Source organism: Ambystoma mexicanum, chromosome 7q, assembly GCF_040938575.1.
Source record: "Ambystoma mexicanum isolate Mex_15411 chromosome 7q, UKY_AmexF1_1, whole genome shotgun sequence".
NCBI classification, from domain to species: Eukaryota; Metazoa; Chordata; class Amphibia; order Caudata; family Ambystomatidae; genus Ambystoma; species Ambystoma mexicanum.
In genome coordinates, this window is record NC_090941.1 from 760,220,844 (window position 1) to 760,238,963 (window position 18,120).

The 18,120-nt window shown below is 43.6% G+C and overlaps 1 protein-coding gene across 1 annotated transcript in view; it reads left to right on the forward strand.

Moving 5' to 3' along the window:
- Positions 1 to 18,120, forward strand: part of CWF19L2 (CWF19 like cell cycle control factor 2) — a 2,067,169-nt gene that overhangs the window by 593,772 nt on the left and 1,455,277 nt on the right. The window contains exons 7-8 of the mRNA XM_069640682.1: positions 15,483 to 15,598; positions 16,762 to 17,504. Of these exons, the coding sequence (XP_069496783.1) occupies positions 15,483 to 15,598; positions 16,762 to 17,504 (859 nt within the window). The remainder of the gene's footprint in view (positions 1 to 15,482; positions 15,599 to 16,761; positions 17,505 to 18,120) is intronic.

The window sequence follows — 18,120 nt, forward strand, 5'->3', positions numbered from 1 at the left end:
CACTGGAAAGCATGCTGCTCACTAAAAACACCAGAAAGTCCGCAGTAAAAATCTGAAAAATAGGCCGCCATCCACTTTTGCCTATGTCAGTGGGAACACAGGAGACCACTGCCAAAACCCATCATTTGGCTGCCCACAGAGCAAAATCATTGCAAAAGAAACGCAGAGCTGTTTTAAAAATCTGTTTTTCCCTGGCTGTTAAATTTGCAAAAATCATGGCTCACAAACCACCCAAAAAGATCCAACCTCCTTGTTGGGTGGTAAACATCATTCTACTTCAAGAATCCACATAAATATAATTTCAGCAGAAGTATGTTATCTGAACAAAGTCCACTTTTGAAGATGGTTGCTGGAAGAAATCTGTCAAAAATGGGTGTAGTACCGTTACTCGCCTCTGTCAGAAGCTGGCGATTTAAAACCTGTCATGTGTAAACTTGTACATTGAACTCAAACTATGCCAAAGAAAGACTTGCTATCCGAAGCCTAAGAGGTGGATACAATTCAAAACTTTATTCTAAAAAGGCTTGAAGTAAGAAATTGGTTGGTGTATTTGTTAAAAATGTAAGTTATATTTTAAGACAAGACAATTTCAGACATTGGGTTTAAAAGTTAAAGTTTCCCCCACTGGGCTTCAAACACATTCCACACCTCCTCCCTAAACAAAGGAATCTGTTCTCCTGTGCTCTGCTAAGAAACTGGCAGGCTGGTGGGAAAAGGAACTGGGAGGGGCACCCTGGCCTGTTGCTCTGAGTGCAGACAAAGGGCTCCCTTGAATTGAATGGAAATGCTAATTTGGGGTGCCAATAGAAACTGCCCTAGCAGGAAGGCGGCCATGTGACTCTCTGACTCAGCCAAGACCTTTGAGGCGGGCCAGACTGAAAATGTGGATTTGAAATTGGATTAAATATATTTCAGGAAAATACTTCTAAAATATTGTACCTAACTGACAAAAATATGAAACTTGGACATTATTAAAATGAAGAATTTGCTCACAGTTTAAAACTAATCTGGAATCTGTGCGATGTTCTGAGACTGAACCACGAAAGTTTTTAATATTGTGGTTATTCTAGGAACATGAAAAATGACAGACGTATGACCAGATGGTATGTGCATGTAAATGTAAAAAATGGTACACATCCGAAAATGTGTAACCAAGCAAAAGCGCGAAAAAAACATCATTTGTGAACCGAAACTTGTAGGAACATGGGACTTGAACAGAGACGTGCCTTAATTAATGTATCATGTAAATATGTCTTATGAACAAGTTGTGCATATGGGAAATATGTTTTTTGGGAAAAATAGATTTTCTAAGTAAAAGCAAAGGGGAGGTTCTTCCCTAGATTGTAAATGGCAGCATCACTCTGACACATGATGACACACAGTGTCTTTCTCAAATCAGGGGACGGGGAGCTCTCTGACCTATCAGATCCTTAGAGGGTTGGTCATAGACAATCAGCCTCCCCACCCACTTTGGAAAATGGATAAATAGGGACTGTTGAGGACCCAGACACACACTTTTTCACTCATCAACTGATCCCCTGGCGAAGCTCCCGGCAGAAAGAACCAGACTCTAGAACCAGACTCCAGAACCCTGAAGCAGAGGCCTAATCCAAAAAGCTGAACCCTTTTCAGCAGGCCTTTAAAAACCTTGCAAACCTGATTTAACCCCTAAACTTCCAAGGGGCACCACAAAATCCAACAGCCTGGATGAGCTGTTTTGCTTCTGGCCAAGAACCCGTGCTAGAACCCAAGATCCCGACCAGTCCAGCAGAGCTGTAACCCAGAACCCGTCTGGTCCAGTCCAAGAGGCCGCGCAGACCAGAGTGCCTTGCTGAGAGCAGAGTCCAGGTGCCCTGATCCTGTCCGGTGGCGAGTGAAGTCCAAACCCTTGACCAGATCTTTGACGAGCCCATTCCATTCCAAAGCCATAGGAGTGAGTATTTAGTATATAACTGTCCGTAGTCATCTCTCAGTTTATCAATCCATTTTAACCTATCCAGAACTGCATTATAGAATCTTGTGTCCATGCTGAATTCTTCTCATTATATAGTCTGTGATAATTGTAGCGATAATCATCTGTGCGCTGATATTTTCTGAAGAAAGCCAAGTGTCCTGGCGCACAGCAATCGGAGCGGAAGGCGCCCTGTTCTGGTGGTTGTCCCGTTGGGTGTCTTGTACTTTCATAGTCCCTTAGCAGAAGTCCATCTTGGTTCCAAATCTTTAAAGCGCATCTTTTATTTTGAATCTTGACTCTGTTTCTGAAAAATCTACCTTCACTGAAACCTCTCTAACTTTTGAACCGTACATCCCAGAAACACCCTGTACCTCAGCTTTCAAACGAACCCAAAACGACATTCCAATTCCTGATAGTTTTTTCCGTAATCGCGTTTACCCGCATGCGGAAAAGTTGTAGCGGATTTGCAATTTGGCTCAATTTCACCACATGTAAAAATAGCTATTTCTTGATTTCAACTTCTGAATTTCGTTTTCCATCTGCTAATCATTCTACAATCATTGCTAGTGTTGACCTGACCCAATCCAAAGCAACTTTCACTATTTCTGAATCCCATTTAGCGAATTCAAATCAATTGTAGCATTTTCCCATTCATTGCAAATCACATTCTAAAGCATTTTGACCTGTGTTTAAAAGCATTCCTGTTTTTCTCTGCTTGCTGGGTGGTAGTGGGATTGAACTGCATTGTTGATTGTTATTCCTGATACCTGTGTGCCCTCATTCCATATCTTCATGTTGCATGTTGGCTGGCGTGAGTAATAACAGGGGGAAAAAGTGATCATATTGTCTTTTGATTGAAGTCATATCAAGTTTTATTTCTGTGTTGCATTTCTTCCTATCATTGCAATCTCTTGAACCCATACAAAGTATTCTCTGCTACATTATTCTTCCTATTCCTACTCCTAATTGATTAAAGAGATTGTTGATATTGTAATATTACCCATTGCTGATCGTTGTTCATCTTCATAAGTGTGATTCAGATATTATTAATATTCATAAAAGTATAATCTATATATTGTTCAATTCTTCAAATAAATCTTTTAATTTGCAAAACAAACCTATTTCTTGGTTCAGTGAGACTGGGGGAATTCAAAGAGAGGGGCGTTATATAAGGGTACATCATCCAGAATGAAAAGAACTTTGACATAAAAATATATAAATAAGGGTTTCCATTGGGCATCCCGTACTAGGCATTGACTTAGTTGGAGTGCCGGATTGAAATCACTTACAGATTGGGGGCTCGTGGCTGGGATTTCTGGATTGGAACTACCACTTGTGCAGCTCAATACAGTGTGCTAACTAATAGGATACATAAATCCTGTTGGGCTAACACGCTGTGTTAAACTGTAAAAGCACCCCTAAAAAGGGAACGCTCTATGGTCTGTTTTGCAAAATAAAATAAAAAACATCTGTAAGTCAGGAAGGAAATCAAGATTTCCAAAATGGCGACATTGGTAGACATCAAGATAGCTAGAGAACACCTTTTACATAAGTTATTTGTGAGAGGTGAGTGGACTGAGCAGGACCAGAATAAGTGGTTGCATGCAATCACACAACAGATCACTGCAACAGGGTTAGATGTCTGGAGAGATGAGGGTCCCTTACATCTGGCCCTGAGTGAACTATATATGGCCCCCAAGGCCAAGGAGGAGCAAAATAAGATTGCCAAGATAGCAGCATATTTATATTTATCTATGGGAGCCATGCAGGATAAATATGCTGAAGGCCAAGATCTGGCGAGTAGGCAACTGATGGCATTAGAAAAGGCCCAATCTGATCTGGACTTCTGAGCAGAGACTGCAGAGGAGCTAGGAATCAGAAAATGGGCAGTATCTATTTAAAATCAAAGAGGATATGGGTATCCTGCAGCAGGAAAAGGCAGACCAGGAAACCAGAATTCTGGCCTTGCAGAAGGGGTGCCAAGGTTTGGACTCCTACTGCAGAGCCAGAAAAAGCTGAAGCAACAACTGGACTTCAACAGGGCATGCGCAGAGCAGGTAGTCACTCTGCAAAGCCACCTAGATAGAGAGAAGGCAGAGAGCAACAAATTAATTCTGAAAGACCTGGACACCCAGGCTGAGTTTGATGAAGATCGCCAAAAAGCTGGTGCCCTTCAAAGACAGAGGGACGACCTGGGGGCACAGAGGCTCTTGCTCCGGAAAGGGACACCTTAGGCTAGGAAGTCTGTCACTTAAAAGGGAAACTGGAAGAAAATCACTTGGCCCTCCGGGGACTGGGTGACCTCCAAAAAGAGCATGATAGATTGTTAGAGCACACTAGGAGGGTGGAAGATGCTTTGGCAAGAAAGGAGCAGGCCAGTAGGGACGGGACTCAGGAGGTAATCCTCCTGCAGCAAAGACTGGCCCAGTACTCCAAGACAAACCAGGAAGCACAGAGAGAAAATTAGGCTCTCTGTGAGAATAATGACAAGCTCCACAGGCAGGTAGCCATGCAAGAGAGACTGATAGAGACTAGTAAGGCCTTGATTGAGGAACAGAAAGCTCAGGTTCTTGCATGGCAACAGGGAGCAGGGGCAGATAGAGATGAGGTTCGCTGGGAAAGGGAAACACCTGAGCATAACCTCAGGAACTCTAGTACCAGAGGCCTTCATCTCTCCCAGTCCCTGGACTCTGCCACCCCCATGTCCACTGGCGCACATGAGCCCAGGGCCACAGGGATGGCAGATTACTATCCAGTCAGAGGTATGGGGCTCATAGGCCAGTACCTCCCAGGAATGGATGGCCGGGCGTCTGGGTATGGGTACCCAAGTACTGTGAAGTTTAGTGGGGAACTCCAGGAGGGATAGGCCCACTAAGGGCATCCTAAAAACCTCTGCCCAGCTAGGACAGTGGGGGGGGTACCCATCAAATCTGGGAGCAAGGAGGAATCAGAAGACTCCTCTGAGCGCCCCACGAGACAGGAGACTAGGTCCCCACATTATGCCAGCCATTCCCAGGCTTGCAGAATCCAGGAGGACCTAGAAGATCAGACGGGCACCTCTGGGAGCAGTGCCTCTGAGTCAGAGGATGAATGGACCAGGGTTACCCGAACTAAGAAGGCCAATAAGGCAAAAAGGGCCTTGCTTAAGGACCCCTTAAAACAAATCAAGGCAATAAGGAGCGTCATCACGCCTTATCATAAGAATGGTAAGTATTCTGTTTGGGAACACTTAAAGCTCTTTGAGCAAATGATGGAAACTTTCCATTTGAAAGACAGTAGTAGCTGCATTCAGTATGTGAAATGGACATTCTCACCAGAATACTCCAGTTTCTTTGCGGGGCTGGAGGACCAAAATCATTCAAGATGGTCCACATATAGGGTGGCCATCTTGAAGCTTTTTTCTGTTGACAGAAATCCCCAAGAGGCTGGCAAGGCAGCCTACAACTTGCAATGTGGGGAGGATCAGGCCCCACAAGAATTTGTGCAGGAACTAAAGTGTGCCTTTGTGCAGACTACCAGAAGGGTGGACACGGACAGCAGAGAATTTGTTAATACTTTTTTCCACGCTCTACCAAAGTACATCATGACCCAGCTAGTGAGAGATTTTCATGAGAAGCGATCACTAGACTGGGTCATTGAACAGGCCACCTGGATCTATGAGGTGCAAAAGCCCATCGACAAGAAGAATACTCAAAGCCCCAAAACAACCAACCCCCCTGCTGCTGCTAAGGTGGCAGAGGTAAAGGTTGCCCCCATTTTAGATTTGGAGATGGGGGGGGGCAAAAAACTTGCCTGCACAACAGAATAATTCCAAGCCCAGAAGACCCTCGGGTCAGTCACAGACAGGGAGCCAAGTAGGTAGTCCCGCCAATGGGATCCCTGACTCACCTGACTATGTAAGTCCCCGCTACAAGGGGAACAGACCCATCCTGGGTTATGTGTGGACGCCTCCAGCCTAAGGGGGGGTGGATCCAACCAGGCACCTAACCCAGGGAACTTCCCTCCTAATTTCCCCCTGGAGGGCAGCAACTCCCCAAATCCTGGACAGAACTTCTTCCCCAGGTATCCACAAAACTTTCAACCCCAAAATCATCCATCCTTCTTTCCCCAATTTCCTGAGCCCAGACAACCTAATCCGGGAGAGGGGAGGCCAAGGGTGAAGGGGTACCCAAATCTTCCCAACCCGGGGTATTACCAGAGAAGGGATAGCTACCCTTCCTACCCTTCCCGGGATCAGCACAGGGAAGAAAACAGATCCCCGTATCAGCCTGAGGGGGTTTCGCAGCTAGAGCGCCATGTCCAAAATATGGCACAGGATCTGGGTCGCATGCTGAGGGCTCAGTAGAACCCTCAGATGGCCATGCCGGCACAGAATGCCTCCAACTCTGGACCTGGTGCTCCCGAACAATGACTGGGGCAGCACCCCGACAACCCACTGGTTCCCAGGGCGGAGGCACAAGGGGAAGGGTGGTGTGAAGCCTTGGAGGAAGCTTCCTTCCCCACTTGTAAAAAGCCCCTGGAAACCCAGGAAGCGGAACCAAAATCTCCTGCCCCTGAACGTCTGCCACCCAAGAAGCAGAGAGGGGGGTAGGAGAAACAAAGAACCCAAACAGACCCATTTTGTGGAGGAGGTACAGATCTTCCAATTTGAAGGAGAGGGGTCCTCGGAGGATCCTGGGAAAAGGATCCTCTCCTTCAGAGATGGGGGAACTCCTCCCAAAGAAAAATTGGTCCCAAAGGATTCAAATCCAGACTTGGTAGATTTGGGGACTGAGCTAGCGCCGCCCATCATACAACCGCAGAACCAACAGCATGAAAAGCCCCTGGTTCAAACCCATCCTGGTGACTGCCTCCAAAAAGGGCGGGGCGGCCCAGAACCGGGACCAGGGGAACTCAAAACTCCTCCCATATCTAGTTGCCACCTTTTCTTTGCAGATTCCCAAGACTCCCCACAGAATTCTGCCCAAATCTCTTCTCTCTCAATGTCCAAAACCAGTTGTCCAAAAATGTGCATTATCTGTGCCCCCTTGCAGAGGAGGAGGAAAGATACTATGTCCCGGTTCAAGTACAGGGGCACGGTACAATTTTGGCAGTGGTGGACACTGGATCCCAAGCTACCCTTCTGTCCAAAAAGTCCTTTGATGAACTGAATTCAGGAAGGGGGGAGAATTATCAAATTCCGCTCACCTCTCTTCCTGGACAACTTCAGAACTTTGACGGGAGGGAAATTCCCGTTGAGGGGACTGCGAATTTGGACATTAAAATTGGGCGACACAAGGTGAAGCACCTGGTCATAGTTGTGACTCCAGAGGGCACCCCTTGTTTACTGGGGAATGACCTCCTGAGAAGGTTGTCACCCCTAATAGATTGCGTAAACAAGGTCCTCTGGACCCAGTCTAGCCGACCAATAAAACTGAAACAGAGCGTCAACCATGTTAGTTTAACCCTTTAAGTGCAAAGGGCGAGGTATCTCGTCCTTGGCAGTGCACATGCAGTGCCAAGGACGAGATAGGTCGTCCTTTTCGGCACCTTGTTTTGAGCGATCCCTGCAAAGCAGGGATCGCTCAAAACTGTAATCCAACCCCCGGGCTATGTGAGGGGGAGGTCCCCCCTCACTGCCAGGGGGCTGGATTACCTTCAGTTTCACGTCGGCGTGAAACTGAAAGTAAATTCCCTGCAGCAGCCATTTTCGGCTGCTGCGGGGAAGAGAGAAGGTAAGAGACCTTCTTGTTCCGCCTCGATCTCTGGCTGTATTTCAAGCCAGAGATCGAGGCGGGTACCATTGGAAAGGGGAGGTTCTCCCCTTAACAATGATACCCATTGTGTGGCATTGCTGCCCACCGATCGGGCGCAGGGTGAGCAATCTGCGGGCAGCAATGCCACCGGATCAATACAGATCCGTTTGTGACGCGGGGTGAGTGGGGGCTGCTTACTAGGTAAGCGGCCCCCCTCCCCCCGTGGCCCCAAAGCATGGGGCCACAGCGCCAGAGTCCCCTGGGGGCAGATGATCACTGCCCCAGGGGTGAAAAGGGAAATAGAAATAATAATAAATTGAGGGAAGGCTGGAGGTGGGAGGGGGTTTGGGGCCCTGGGGCCCACTAGACCACCAGGTATATGGCAAAAAGTGGTGTCCTTGGAAAGGGGAGGTTCTCCCCTTTCCAAGGACACCACATATATGAGGCATTGCTGGTCACGGATCGGCGCAGAGCGCTTGATCCGTGACCAGCAACCCACTAGACCACCATGGATCCGTTTGTGAGTTGGGGGGAAGGGGGCTGCTTTAAGTAAGTAGCCCTCTCCCCCCTCCCCGCCCCCAAAGCATGGGGGCACGTGCATATGAACCATAGAAAGACTTGCTATCAGAAGCCTAAGAGGTGGATACAATTCAAAACTATATTCTAAAAAGGCTTGAAGTAAGAAATGTGTTTATGTATTTGTTAAAAATTTAAGTTATATTTTAAGACAAGCCAATTTCAGACATTGGGTTTAAAAGTTGAGGTTTCCCACACTGGGCTTCAAAAACATACCACACCTCCTCCCTAAACAAAGGAATCTGTTCTCGTGTGCTCTGCTAAGAAACTGGCAGGCTGGTGTGAAAAGGAACTGGGAGGGGCACCCTGGCCTGTTGCTCTGAGTGCAGATAAAGGGCTCCCTTGAGCTGCCCTGGCAGGAAGAAGGCCATATGACTCTCTGACTCAGCCAAGACCTTGGAGGCGGGCCACACTGAAAATGTGGATTTGAAATTGGATTAAATATATGTTTCAGGAAAATACTTCTAAAATATTGTACCGAACTGACAAAAATATGAAATTTAGAGATTATTAAAATGAAAAATTCACTCACAGTTTAAAACTAATCTGGAATCTGTGCGATGGTCTGAGACTGAACCACAAATGTTTTTAATATTGTGGCTGTTGTGGTTGTGCTAGGAACATTAAAAATTACAGAAGTATGACAGATGGTATGTGCATGTATATGTAAAAAATTGTACAGATCCGAAAATGTGTAACCAACCAAAAGCGCGAAAAAAACATCATTTGTGAACCGAAACCCGTAGGGACATGGGACTTGAATAGAGAGGTGCCTTAATTAATCTAACATGTACATATGTCTTAAGAACAAGTTGTGCATATGGGAAATATGTTTTTTGGGAAAAATAGATTTTTTAAGTAAAAGCAAAGGGGAGGTCCTTCCCTATGTTGTAAATGGCAGCATCACTCTGACACATGATGACACAGTCCCTTTCTCAAATCAGGGGACAGGGAAATCTCTGACCTCTCGGATCCTTGGAGGGTTTGGCATAGACAATCCGCCTCCCCACCCACTTTGGAAAATGGATAAATAGGGACTGTTGAATCACACTTTCTCACTCATCAACCCACCGGTCCAGAATCACATCTTGTCGGTGCTTGAAAAAATCAGTTCTTCGTGAATTTAGGAAATTGCACTTTCAAAGTAGAGGATATGGAAACTTCACGGTGCGAGAAAAACAGACACTGAAGAACCTAGTGGATAACACTAATATTATTTTCAAACCTGCTGATAAGGGAGGAGCGTTGGTCCTGAAGGACAAAGAGGAGTATATTAATGAAATTGAAAGACAGCTTGCAGATCCAGAAACTTACAGGGAAATTCCCTTTAATCCAACAGCACAGGTCCTACACTTGATTCAAGTAACGCTTGACGACGCGTTGGAGAGAGGAGTCCTATCTGAGAAGACACAGATTTTCTTGGGAAAATAAACACCCTAGAACACCGGTTATCTATATTTTGCCAAAGATACGTAAAAGACTCTTGCATCCCTCTGGGAGACCAATTATTGCTGCATCGAATAGCTTACTGGAACCTTTGGCTCAGTATTTGGACAAACTGTTACAGCCCATAATACAGAACACTGTCACATACCTGAGGGACACTGCAATTTCTACAGAAACTACAAGAAGTACAGTTTGAAGTCGGACGAGATATCCTTTTCACGATGGATGTTACATCCCTCTAAACTAATATTGTACATGATGCGGGCTTAGAAGCCGTTGAATGGATCCTATTAAGATCCGACAACTGTCAGGGAGACCCTCTATTCATCCTAACACTTTATCCCTGTATGTGAGATACATCGACGACATATTCGAGATATGGATGGGACCAGCGGAGGAACTTGATGCATTCTTCGAGATGATGAATCAAATGCATCCGAGGATTCGCTTTACAACTGAAACTAGTCAATCAATGATCTATTTTTTGGACATCGAGATCTACACCCTGTCACAGAGACTGGCAACGAGAGTTTTTACTAAGACAACAGACAGAAACAGTTTGTTGTTAGCTACCAGTTTCCACCCATGGAGAACGATTGAGAGTGTCCCAATGAGCCAGTTCTTGAGATATAGGCGGAACATCTCGGAAACATCTGAATATCAGAGACAATCAATTACATTGGAACAGAAATTTATATCAAGGGGGTATGATGCGACATCTATCCAAGAGATTTCCGGAAGGACACTATCTATAGAAAGGTCAACCCTCCTAACACCTAAACCTACACAAACAGATGACCACCTGGTGTATGTGACTACATACTCAACACAGAGCGCAAGAATCAGGAGGATAATCCAAAATCATTGGCAGATGCTACAAATGGACCCCCACTTACAACAACTATTTCCCCAAGTACCCAGATTTGCCTACAGGAACAATAAAGCACTAAGATATAGCTTGATAAAGGCTGAAATCCAGGCACCTATAACTAAGATCACGCAGAAGGGTACGATTCCGTGCCAGAACTGTCCGCATTGTGCTAACATAATTAGAGGGAACAGAATTACACACCCACATTCTGGAAAACCAATTTGGTTGAAATATTTGTGTACCTGTGATGCTACAAACGTGGTGTATGGACTGAAATGCCCCTGTGGCCTGTACTATGTGGGGTTAACGACTAGGAAGGTGAAAACACGCCGGTCTGAGCATAAATCAAATATTAGCAATAATAACCAAAAATCTCCTGTTGCTAATCATTTCCACATAGCTAGACACTCTGTAGCTCAGCTTAAATGCGTAATCCTTCAGCAAGTCAAGACGAGCCCCAGCGGGGGTGATCTTCACAGAAAGCTCCTTCAAAGGGAGATTATGTGGATTGATCTATTGGACTGCCTTAGCCCTAGAGGCATGAATGTTGAATTTGATTTGATGTGCTTTATTTGAAACGGTATTGTATATCTGTAAACATTTTGTATGTGGAGATGTAAAAGGTATAATGATGAAAAAATGTAGTAGTTTTAATATGTTAAATTTCGATACATTTGTGTTACTCAATTGATGAGGTACATGGCTTTGTGAAAATGCAGTCACCTTTGAGATATTATTGTTAAATATGTTGTCCTTTTGCATGATGAGCACAGAGTAAACACTTTGACATGCTGAACTTGGATGTATAAAGAAAACTGTTTGTACTTCAAATAGCATGCATTACATTTTGTAATTTACAATTGGAAATTCGATGTTTCTAAATTTCATGTATTACTTGATCGTTTACTTTCATATTCATGGGAGAGCCTGTTGGTGTTGGAGTGCGGACATCTCTACCCATTGGGGCACAGTTAATTTCCGTTTTCCTGTTTTAAGTTAATGTTTCTGATGGCTAGCATGGGGACTGGGGCAGATCCTGCTGATCTGCCCTATTTCCCCCTCTGCTCGGTCAATTTTTTAAGTATATGCAGCATTGCGGGTTTGCTTAGTCGCTATGGACCTTTTGCCGGGTCTATTGGGCGGTGTGCTCCTGCGCTGCACCCTTGACAGACGTACACTTTCTCACCTATCCAAGATGGCGTACGACGTACGCGTATGTTTACTGGCCCGTCGGCCACGGCGGACTTCGTCAGCGAATGCCATTTATGCATGCGCACTCGCATCAGGAACTCGATCCTGTCTGTCGGGCTGTTGAGTGCGGCTACCGACTCGCATGCATTTTGATCACGAACAAAGGGAGTTTAGTTGCTTTATCGGTAAGTGGACACGGTATCCGGTTGGGGCACGTATTGAATTCATTTATACGGTTGGCTTACGGATAGGGTCTTAACCTTGTGAACAACTTGTGTCTTATTGATACAGGCGAGTGATGACCACGGTTGTGGTATGATTTGAAAGCAGAGGTCCGGTCTTTTCGGTACGTGGGGATTTTACATTTCCACCCTATTTGATTTTACTACCTTCTTTGGTGGTGGTTTTTTGTTTTTTGATTCTTTCTATGTGGTAATAAGAGCATGGGACTAGGGAGCACTGTGGTGTCTTATGGGCATTGTGGTCCTCTGTTGCTGGTGTAGTTATTTTTACTTTCAGGGGCTTTCGTATTATTATCTACATGGTGTGGTGATTTAAATTTGGGGTACAGTAATTAGCACTTGATGCTTTTCTGTAAGTGATAACGTGGTTGGCACTACTGGAACTACATTGTTCATTATTGATTTTGTTTCACTAGGATTGTGTTGGAAGATGTTTTCTCACAGTGCCAAACGCTAAGGTTGGTATTGGGTGAAGTTTGGACAAGGTATTGTTTATGTTCTGTTTTGGATCATTGCCCTAATGGGGACATGTCTGTACTCTCACAGGTGTCTCTCCCCGAGTGGATTTGACTTGTGGAACATTTAGGCTTTCCATGCCCTGAAGATGGATTGTTTGTCAATCCGAAACGCGTTGGCCATATAAGAACATCTATTGAAGCCTATTTGGACGTATTTTTGCAAAGAAGTCATTTGAAGAAGTTATGTTGTGGCTTTAAAAATTGTAATTGTCTCATTTGGAAACGGAGCAAGAAGCCATATCAGTTATATGGACCTTTAAACTGTGAATCATTTAATGCACAGTATTGCTGGTAATCACTTTGTTAGGTATAAATACGAGCCCTATGAGTTAATAGGGGCACATTGCGAAGTGTGCTTTCTTTTTGGTTGAAAATTAACAGAAATTGTTTTTTGTGAATGAACAGAAATTTCTTTGAAAATATTATTATTTGAAGTCTACTTTTTTAAATTTGCTTTTCAATTAAAACCCCTGTTGGAACTATGTTCTCTGAATATTTGTGTATAGACCTTGAAAATCTGTCTTATATAAATGTAAAGTGGGGGCTTTGACGTGGTACGAAGTTCCAGAACAACATATTGTTAAAGTCATTGTGGGTTCGGAGGGACCCTTTTAGAGTGCATTCTGGGGGTTACTGTACGTGACGTATGGTCTTGTTTTGCTCTACTGTTGAGTACCCAGACACACTTTCTCACTCATCAATGATCCCCCTGGCGAAGCTCCCTGCAGGAAGATCCAGACTCCAGATCCCTGAAACAGAGGCCTGATCCAAAAAGCTGAACCCTTTTCAGCAGGCCTTTTAAAAACCTTGCAAACCTAATTTAACCCCTAAACTTCCAAGGGGCACCACAAAAACAAAATCCAACAGCCTGGCTGAGCTGTTTTGCTTCTGGCCAAGAACCCGTGCTAGAACCCAAGATCCCGACCAGTCCAGCAGAGCTGTAACCCAGAACCCGTCGGGTCCAGTCCAAGAGGCCGCGCAGACCAGAATGCCTTGCTGAGAGCACAGTCCAGGTGCCCTGATCCTGTCCGGTGGCGAGTGAAGTCCAAACCCTTGACCAGATCTTTGACAGGCCCATTCCATTCCAAAGCCATAGGAGTGTCATTTTGAAGCTAACATCCCCAGCTTTCAAACAAACCCAAAACGTATAGTTTTTCCGTAATCGCGCTTCCCGCACGCGGAAAAGTTGCTGCGAATTTGCAATTTGGCTCAATTTCACCACATGTAAAAATAGCTATTTCTTGATTTCAACTTCTGAATTTCGTTTTCCATCTGCTAATCATTCTACAATCATTGCTAGTGTTGACCTGACCCAATCCAAAGCAACTCACTAGTTCTGAATCTCATTTAGCGAATTAAAATCAATTATAGCATTTTCCCATTCATTGCAAATCACATTCAAAAGCATTTTGATCTGTGTTTAAAAGCATTCCTGTTTCTCTCTGCTTGCTGGGGGGGGGGGGGGGTGGGATTGAACTGCATTGTTGATTGTTATTCCTGATACCTGTGTGCCCTCATTCCATATCTTCATGTTGCATGTTGGGCGGAGTGAGTAATAACAGGTGGAAATAGTGATCATATTGTCTTTTGTTTGAAGTCATCTCAAGTTTTATTTCTGTGTTGCATTTCTTCCTATCGTTGCAATCTCTTGAACCCATACAAAGTATTCCCTGCTACATTATTCTACCTATACCTACTCCTAATTGATTAAAGAGATTGATATTGTAATATTACCCATTGCTGATCGTTGTTCATATTCATAAGTGTGATATTCAGATATTATTCATAAAAGTATAATCTATATATTGTTCAATTCTTCAAATACATCTTTTAATTTGCAAAACAAACCTATTTCTTGGTTCAGTGAGACCGGGGGAATTCAAAGAGAGGGGCGTTATATAATGGTACATCATCCAGAATTAAAAGAACTTTCACATAAAAATATATAAATAAGGGTTTCCATTGGGCATCCCATACTAGGCATTGACTTATTTGGAGTGCCGGATTGAAATCACTTAGTTATACTTGGGAAATGGATGCTTGGAAAAAGACACTTTGCCATCCTTGAGAAGTGGTTGTGTGAAATAGACACTGCCATCTTTAAGGAGCCCTTATTTGAAAGGAACACTTTTGCCATCCCACCTGAGACATCCAGGGAAAGAGGGATCCTTTGGATCCAAGGATTATTTTGTTGAATTCATCTATTTGCTTTTTGAACACTTTTCACCAAACTTGCATCACACACTTTCCTTACACTTGGTAGTTTTATTTAGTGTGAGTGCCAGATTAAAGTTTTGGACACAAGGACACTGTTTATAATTTTGATGACGAGACACAGATGCATCTTTTGTTTTAGTTTCCTAGGTAGGGAAACTCTCTTTAGTAGTGGGATATATAGGCCTTTATCCAACCCTTTCCTTTTTATAAAGATGTCTGATGTTGAAAACACAACCACTTTGTGTCCGCCACTCATTTCTGACCCCTCACATTGTTTTTACAGAACACCAGCCTCGTTCATTGTAGAGAAACCTCTAGGACATGTGGGGTTTTATCGCATTATTCATTCCGTCAAGAATAATGCCTTTTAGAAAGCTCACATGTTGTATCTTTGCTTTGATCACCCACACAATGCTAGAAGTGATTGGAAGCAAATCAGAAAGATGTGCTTAATTAATCTTGTATGTTGTGCTTAATGCCAGAGATAAGCCTCTAAGCACGGGATGGGGATTCAGATCCGTGTTGCTGTGTGTTGTCTTGCTTTCAAGAGCTATCCTCCCGGCCCACATGGTGAAATTATGCAAACCAGAATTGGACAGATTACAGTTGATAATATGGTCAAACTTTGTAGTTTCTTCTGTTCATTTAGTATGATCACAAGAAGCAATCTTGCAGAGCAAATATCTGCTTGCTTGTTCTTAAATCATTTCTATTTCTTTCTGTGCTCTTTAGCAGTGTTGGTGGAAGATGGCGGTTTAAGTTGGCTACAGAAATCATATCAGCGAATGAAGGAGCAATCGGAGAGTGAGAAACGAAGTTTGGATGAAATAATAGCTGCAAGATATGGGGTAATGTCTGGAGAAAATATGATTGCGAGGACATTTATGTAACCCATAAAATCGTGTCACTTTTTCAAAAGCATTTAACTGGATGGATTTATATGTGATTTTAGATGACTTTCTTTAAAAAAAGAAATCACTTGTTTTTATCAGGGTATATATTTTATTTTGACACCCACAATATTGTCTTGTCTTTTTGAGTGGATGACTTTGATATTTCTACATGAAGAATCTGTGATCACGGCGCGACCCGTAATTCCATTGACGAGAATGTCGGCTCCATGCGCAGTGCAGTGATCAGATAGATCAGTTTGCCTGCATGCCCCAGCCTGCAATCCTCCAACCTGCACTCCCCCTGCCCCCTACTTACCTTTACTGCAGCACACTTCTGTATGCACCGCCAACTGCCTTGTACCCCTGTGGCGTCTGTTTCTCCCACTTACGTAAGGCGGTGCTGACGCTACGGAGTCCATTTTTTACATTTATTTTTGTATTTCTTATCCGCCGCTTACTGTAATAGTAAGTGGGGGGACACCCCTACAATCCTAGACCCTCATTACTGTGACCAAGGAGAGGCGGGATACCCCCGCTCCTCTTGGGTGCAGTAATGGGAGTCGGGATAATGTGTAGGGGGAAAGGCGCTGTAACTTCCTGGTCACAGTTACTTTGACAACATTTTCGTATATTTTCTGCATGAAAAGGCCGTAAGATAACGTTTTAATTAATAGGAGTAGTTGAAATCCAATGTAGACAAAAGACCTTAATCTTACAAGGACATTATTTTCCATTCTTGGCTTTTCCGTTTGTATCTCTTCTGCAAAAAAATAATCTGGTCTCTGACTAGTCCAAAACAGTGTTCTGCTGAAAAGACAGTCTAAAAATTAGATCCCTCTATGTGATTGCCCTGAGCAGCTCTATTTTTTATCGCTGTGTTGTATTTCTGTAAGTGGGTTTATCTATAAATACAAGTTAGCTGGGACATACAGGGGTGAAGGAAAGAGTATGTTCATTGGTTCATTTTGACAGAGCACCGCTTGCTCATTGAAGATTTACTCTTATGACATCAAAGCAAAGTCCGGTATTTAGTATTTCCACATTTGTGAGCCAGTTAGCATTATTGAAAAAGATTATTAGAGAATATAACACAGATTTTTCTTTGTTTTAATTTGTAGTCTGTGGAAATATTCCAAGCTAAAATGAAAGAAGCGGAAAAACAGGCCGCTTTGCGATATGGAGGAATAAATGAAGGCAGAAGAGCAAGCTGGAAAAAATCATCATATTCCGATGTGGGCCGCAGCGGAGCAGGAAGAAGAGGGGGACAGTTGGACCAAATGCTAAAAGCTAGAGATGATAAATACAGTACTACACCCATGGAAAGTCCAAAGCAAAGGTATAGGGATACATCACAGGAAAAGGATGACGGAAAACATCTTCATGCTAGGGTAAGGTCAGATGTGCGAGAATCTGGAAAGTCAAATTCAGGATTAGAGCAAAGAAATTATGAATCCAGAACATTAACAGTGGGTTCTGACCCGAAGAGAGGACATGAAGGCTCCTCAAGTGGTCACAAACACAAATTTATGAAGCCATCCGAAGAGGAAGAATTACCCTGCAAGAGTAAAGATAAGGACATTGAAAGACAAAGCATCTCTTCCTTAAGTCATCAAAGCTCTTTAAGAAAGGGGTTCCGAAAACCTGTTGATACTAGTGATGATGATCCGCCACTGAGAAGGGGACAAGCAAAAGATGCTAATAGTGGAGTGGAATCCCATGTGAAATCACAGACTCCAAAACAAATGATGCCCATAATTGAAAGACTGCCAACACATGAGCATAAACCAGTTACAGAGGGCGAGCAGGGCGGCAACACAGATCAGAATGATATGGCGCTGGAGAGGAAGTGTCTATTGTCCAGGTATTTACCCTTGTTTGGAATGCTGTTTTCATTTTGTTTGTGCCAAGGTGATATACTGAGTACCTTCTCCCACGAGTGCTTTGAAATCCATAAATGAGTAGGTTGCTTAATACAGAGAAGGCGATTATATTTTATTGCAACTATGGTGACCGCAAAGTATTATGTACAGAAAATGTGCCCCCGTTGGCAGGATTTTTAAAGTACGTTTATAATTTACCCCAAGCCTTTTTTTTTTTTCATCAAAGGAGCCCTTAGAAAAGATGTGATTAAAATGTCTACCATCATATTGAATACTAATGTCACTGGTCTGGAGAACAAGCAGTGACAGCCACACCAGGTTAAAGTCTGAGGGGGGAATAGAAAGCATGGCAGTGAGGGAAAGTACATTTTATATTTTGTATATTTTAGTTTTACGGTTTGTGAAAATAGCTATGCATTTCGAGAAGTATTTTGAACAACAATTTTGCATAAAGTAGTTTGTAATAGAACTTACAAATTGTTCCTTTGTTATAAGTCAAATTTTCTTAGTTTTGGCTGAACTCTGGTGGAAAGCCAACCGAGCCAAAATAATTCTATGTACTGTTGGCTTTTGGATTGGTTTAGAATATTGCATAGT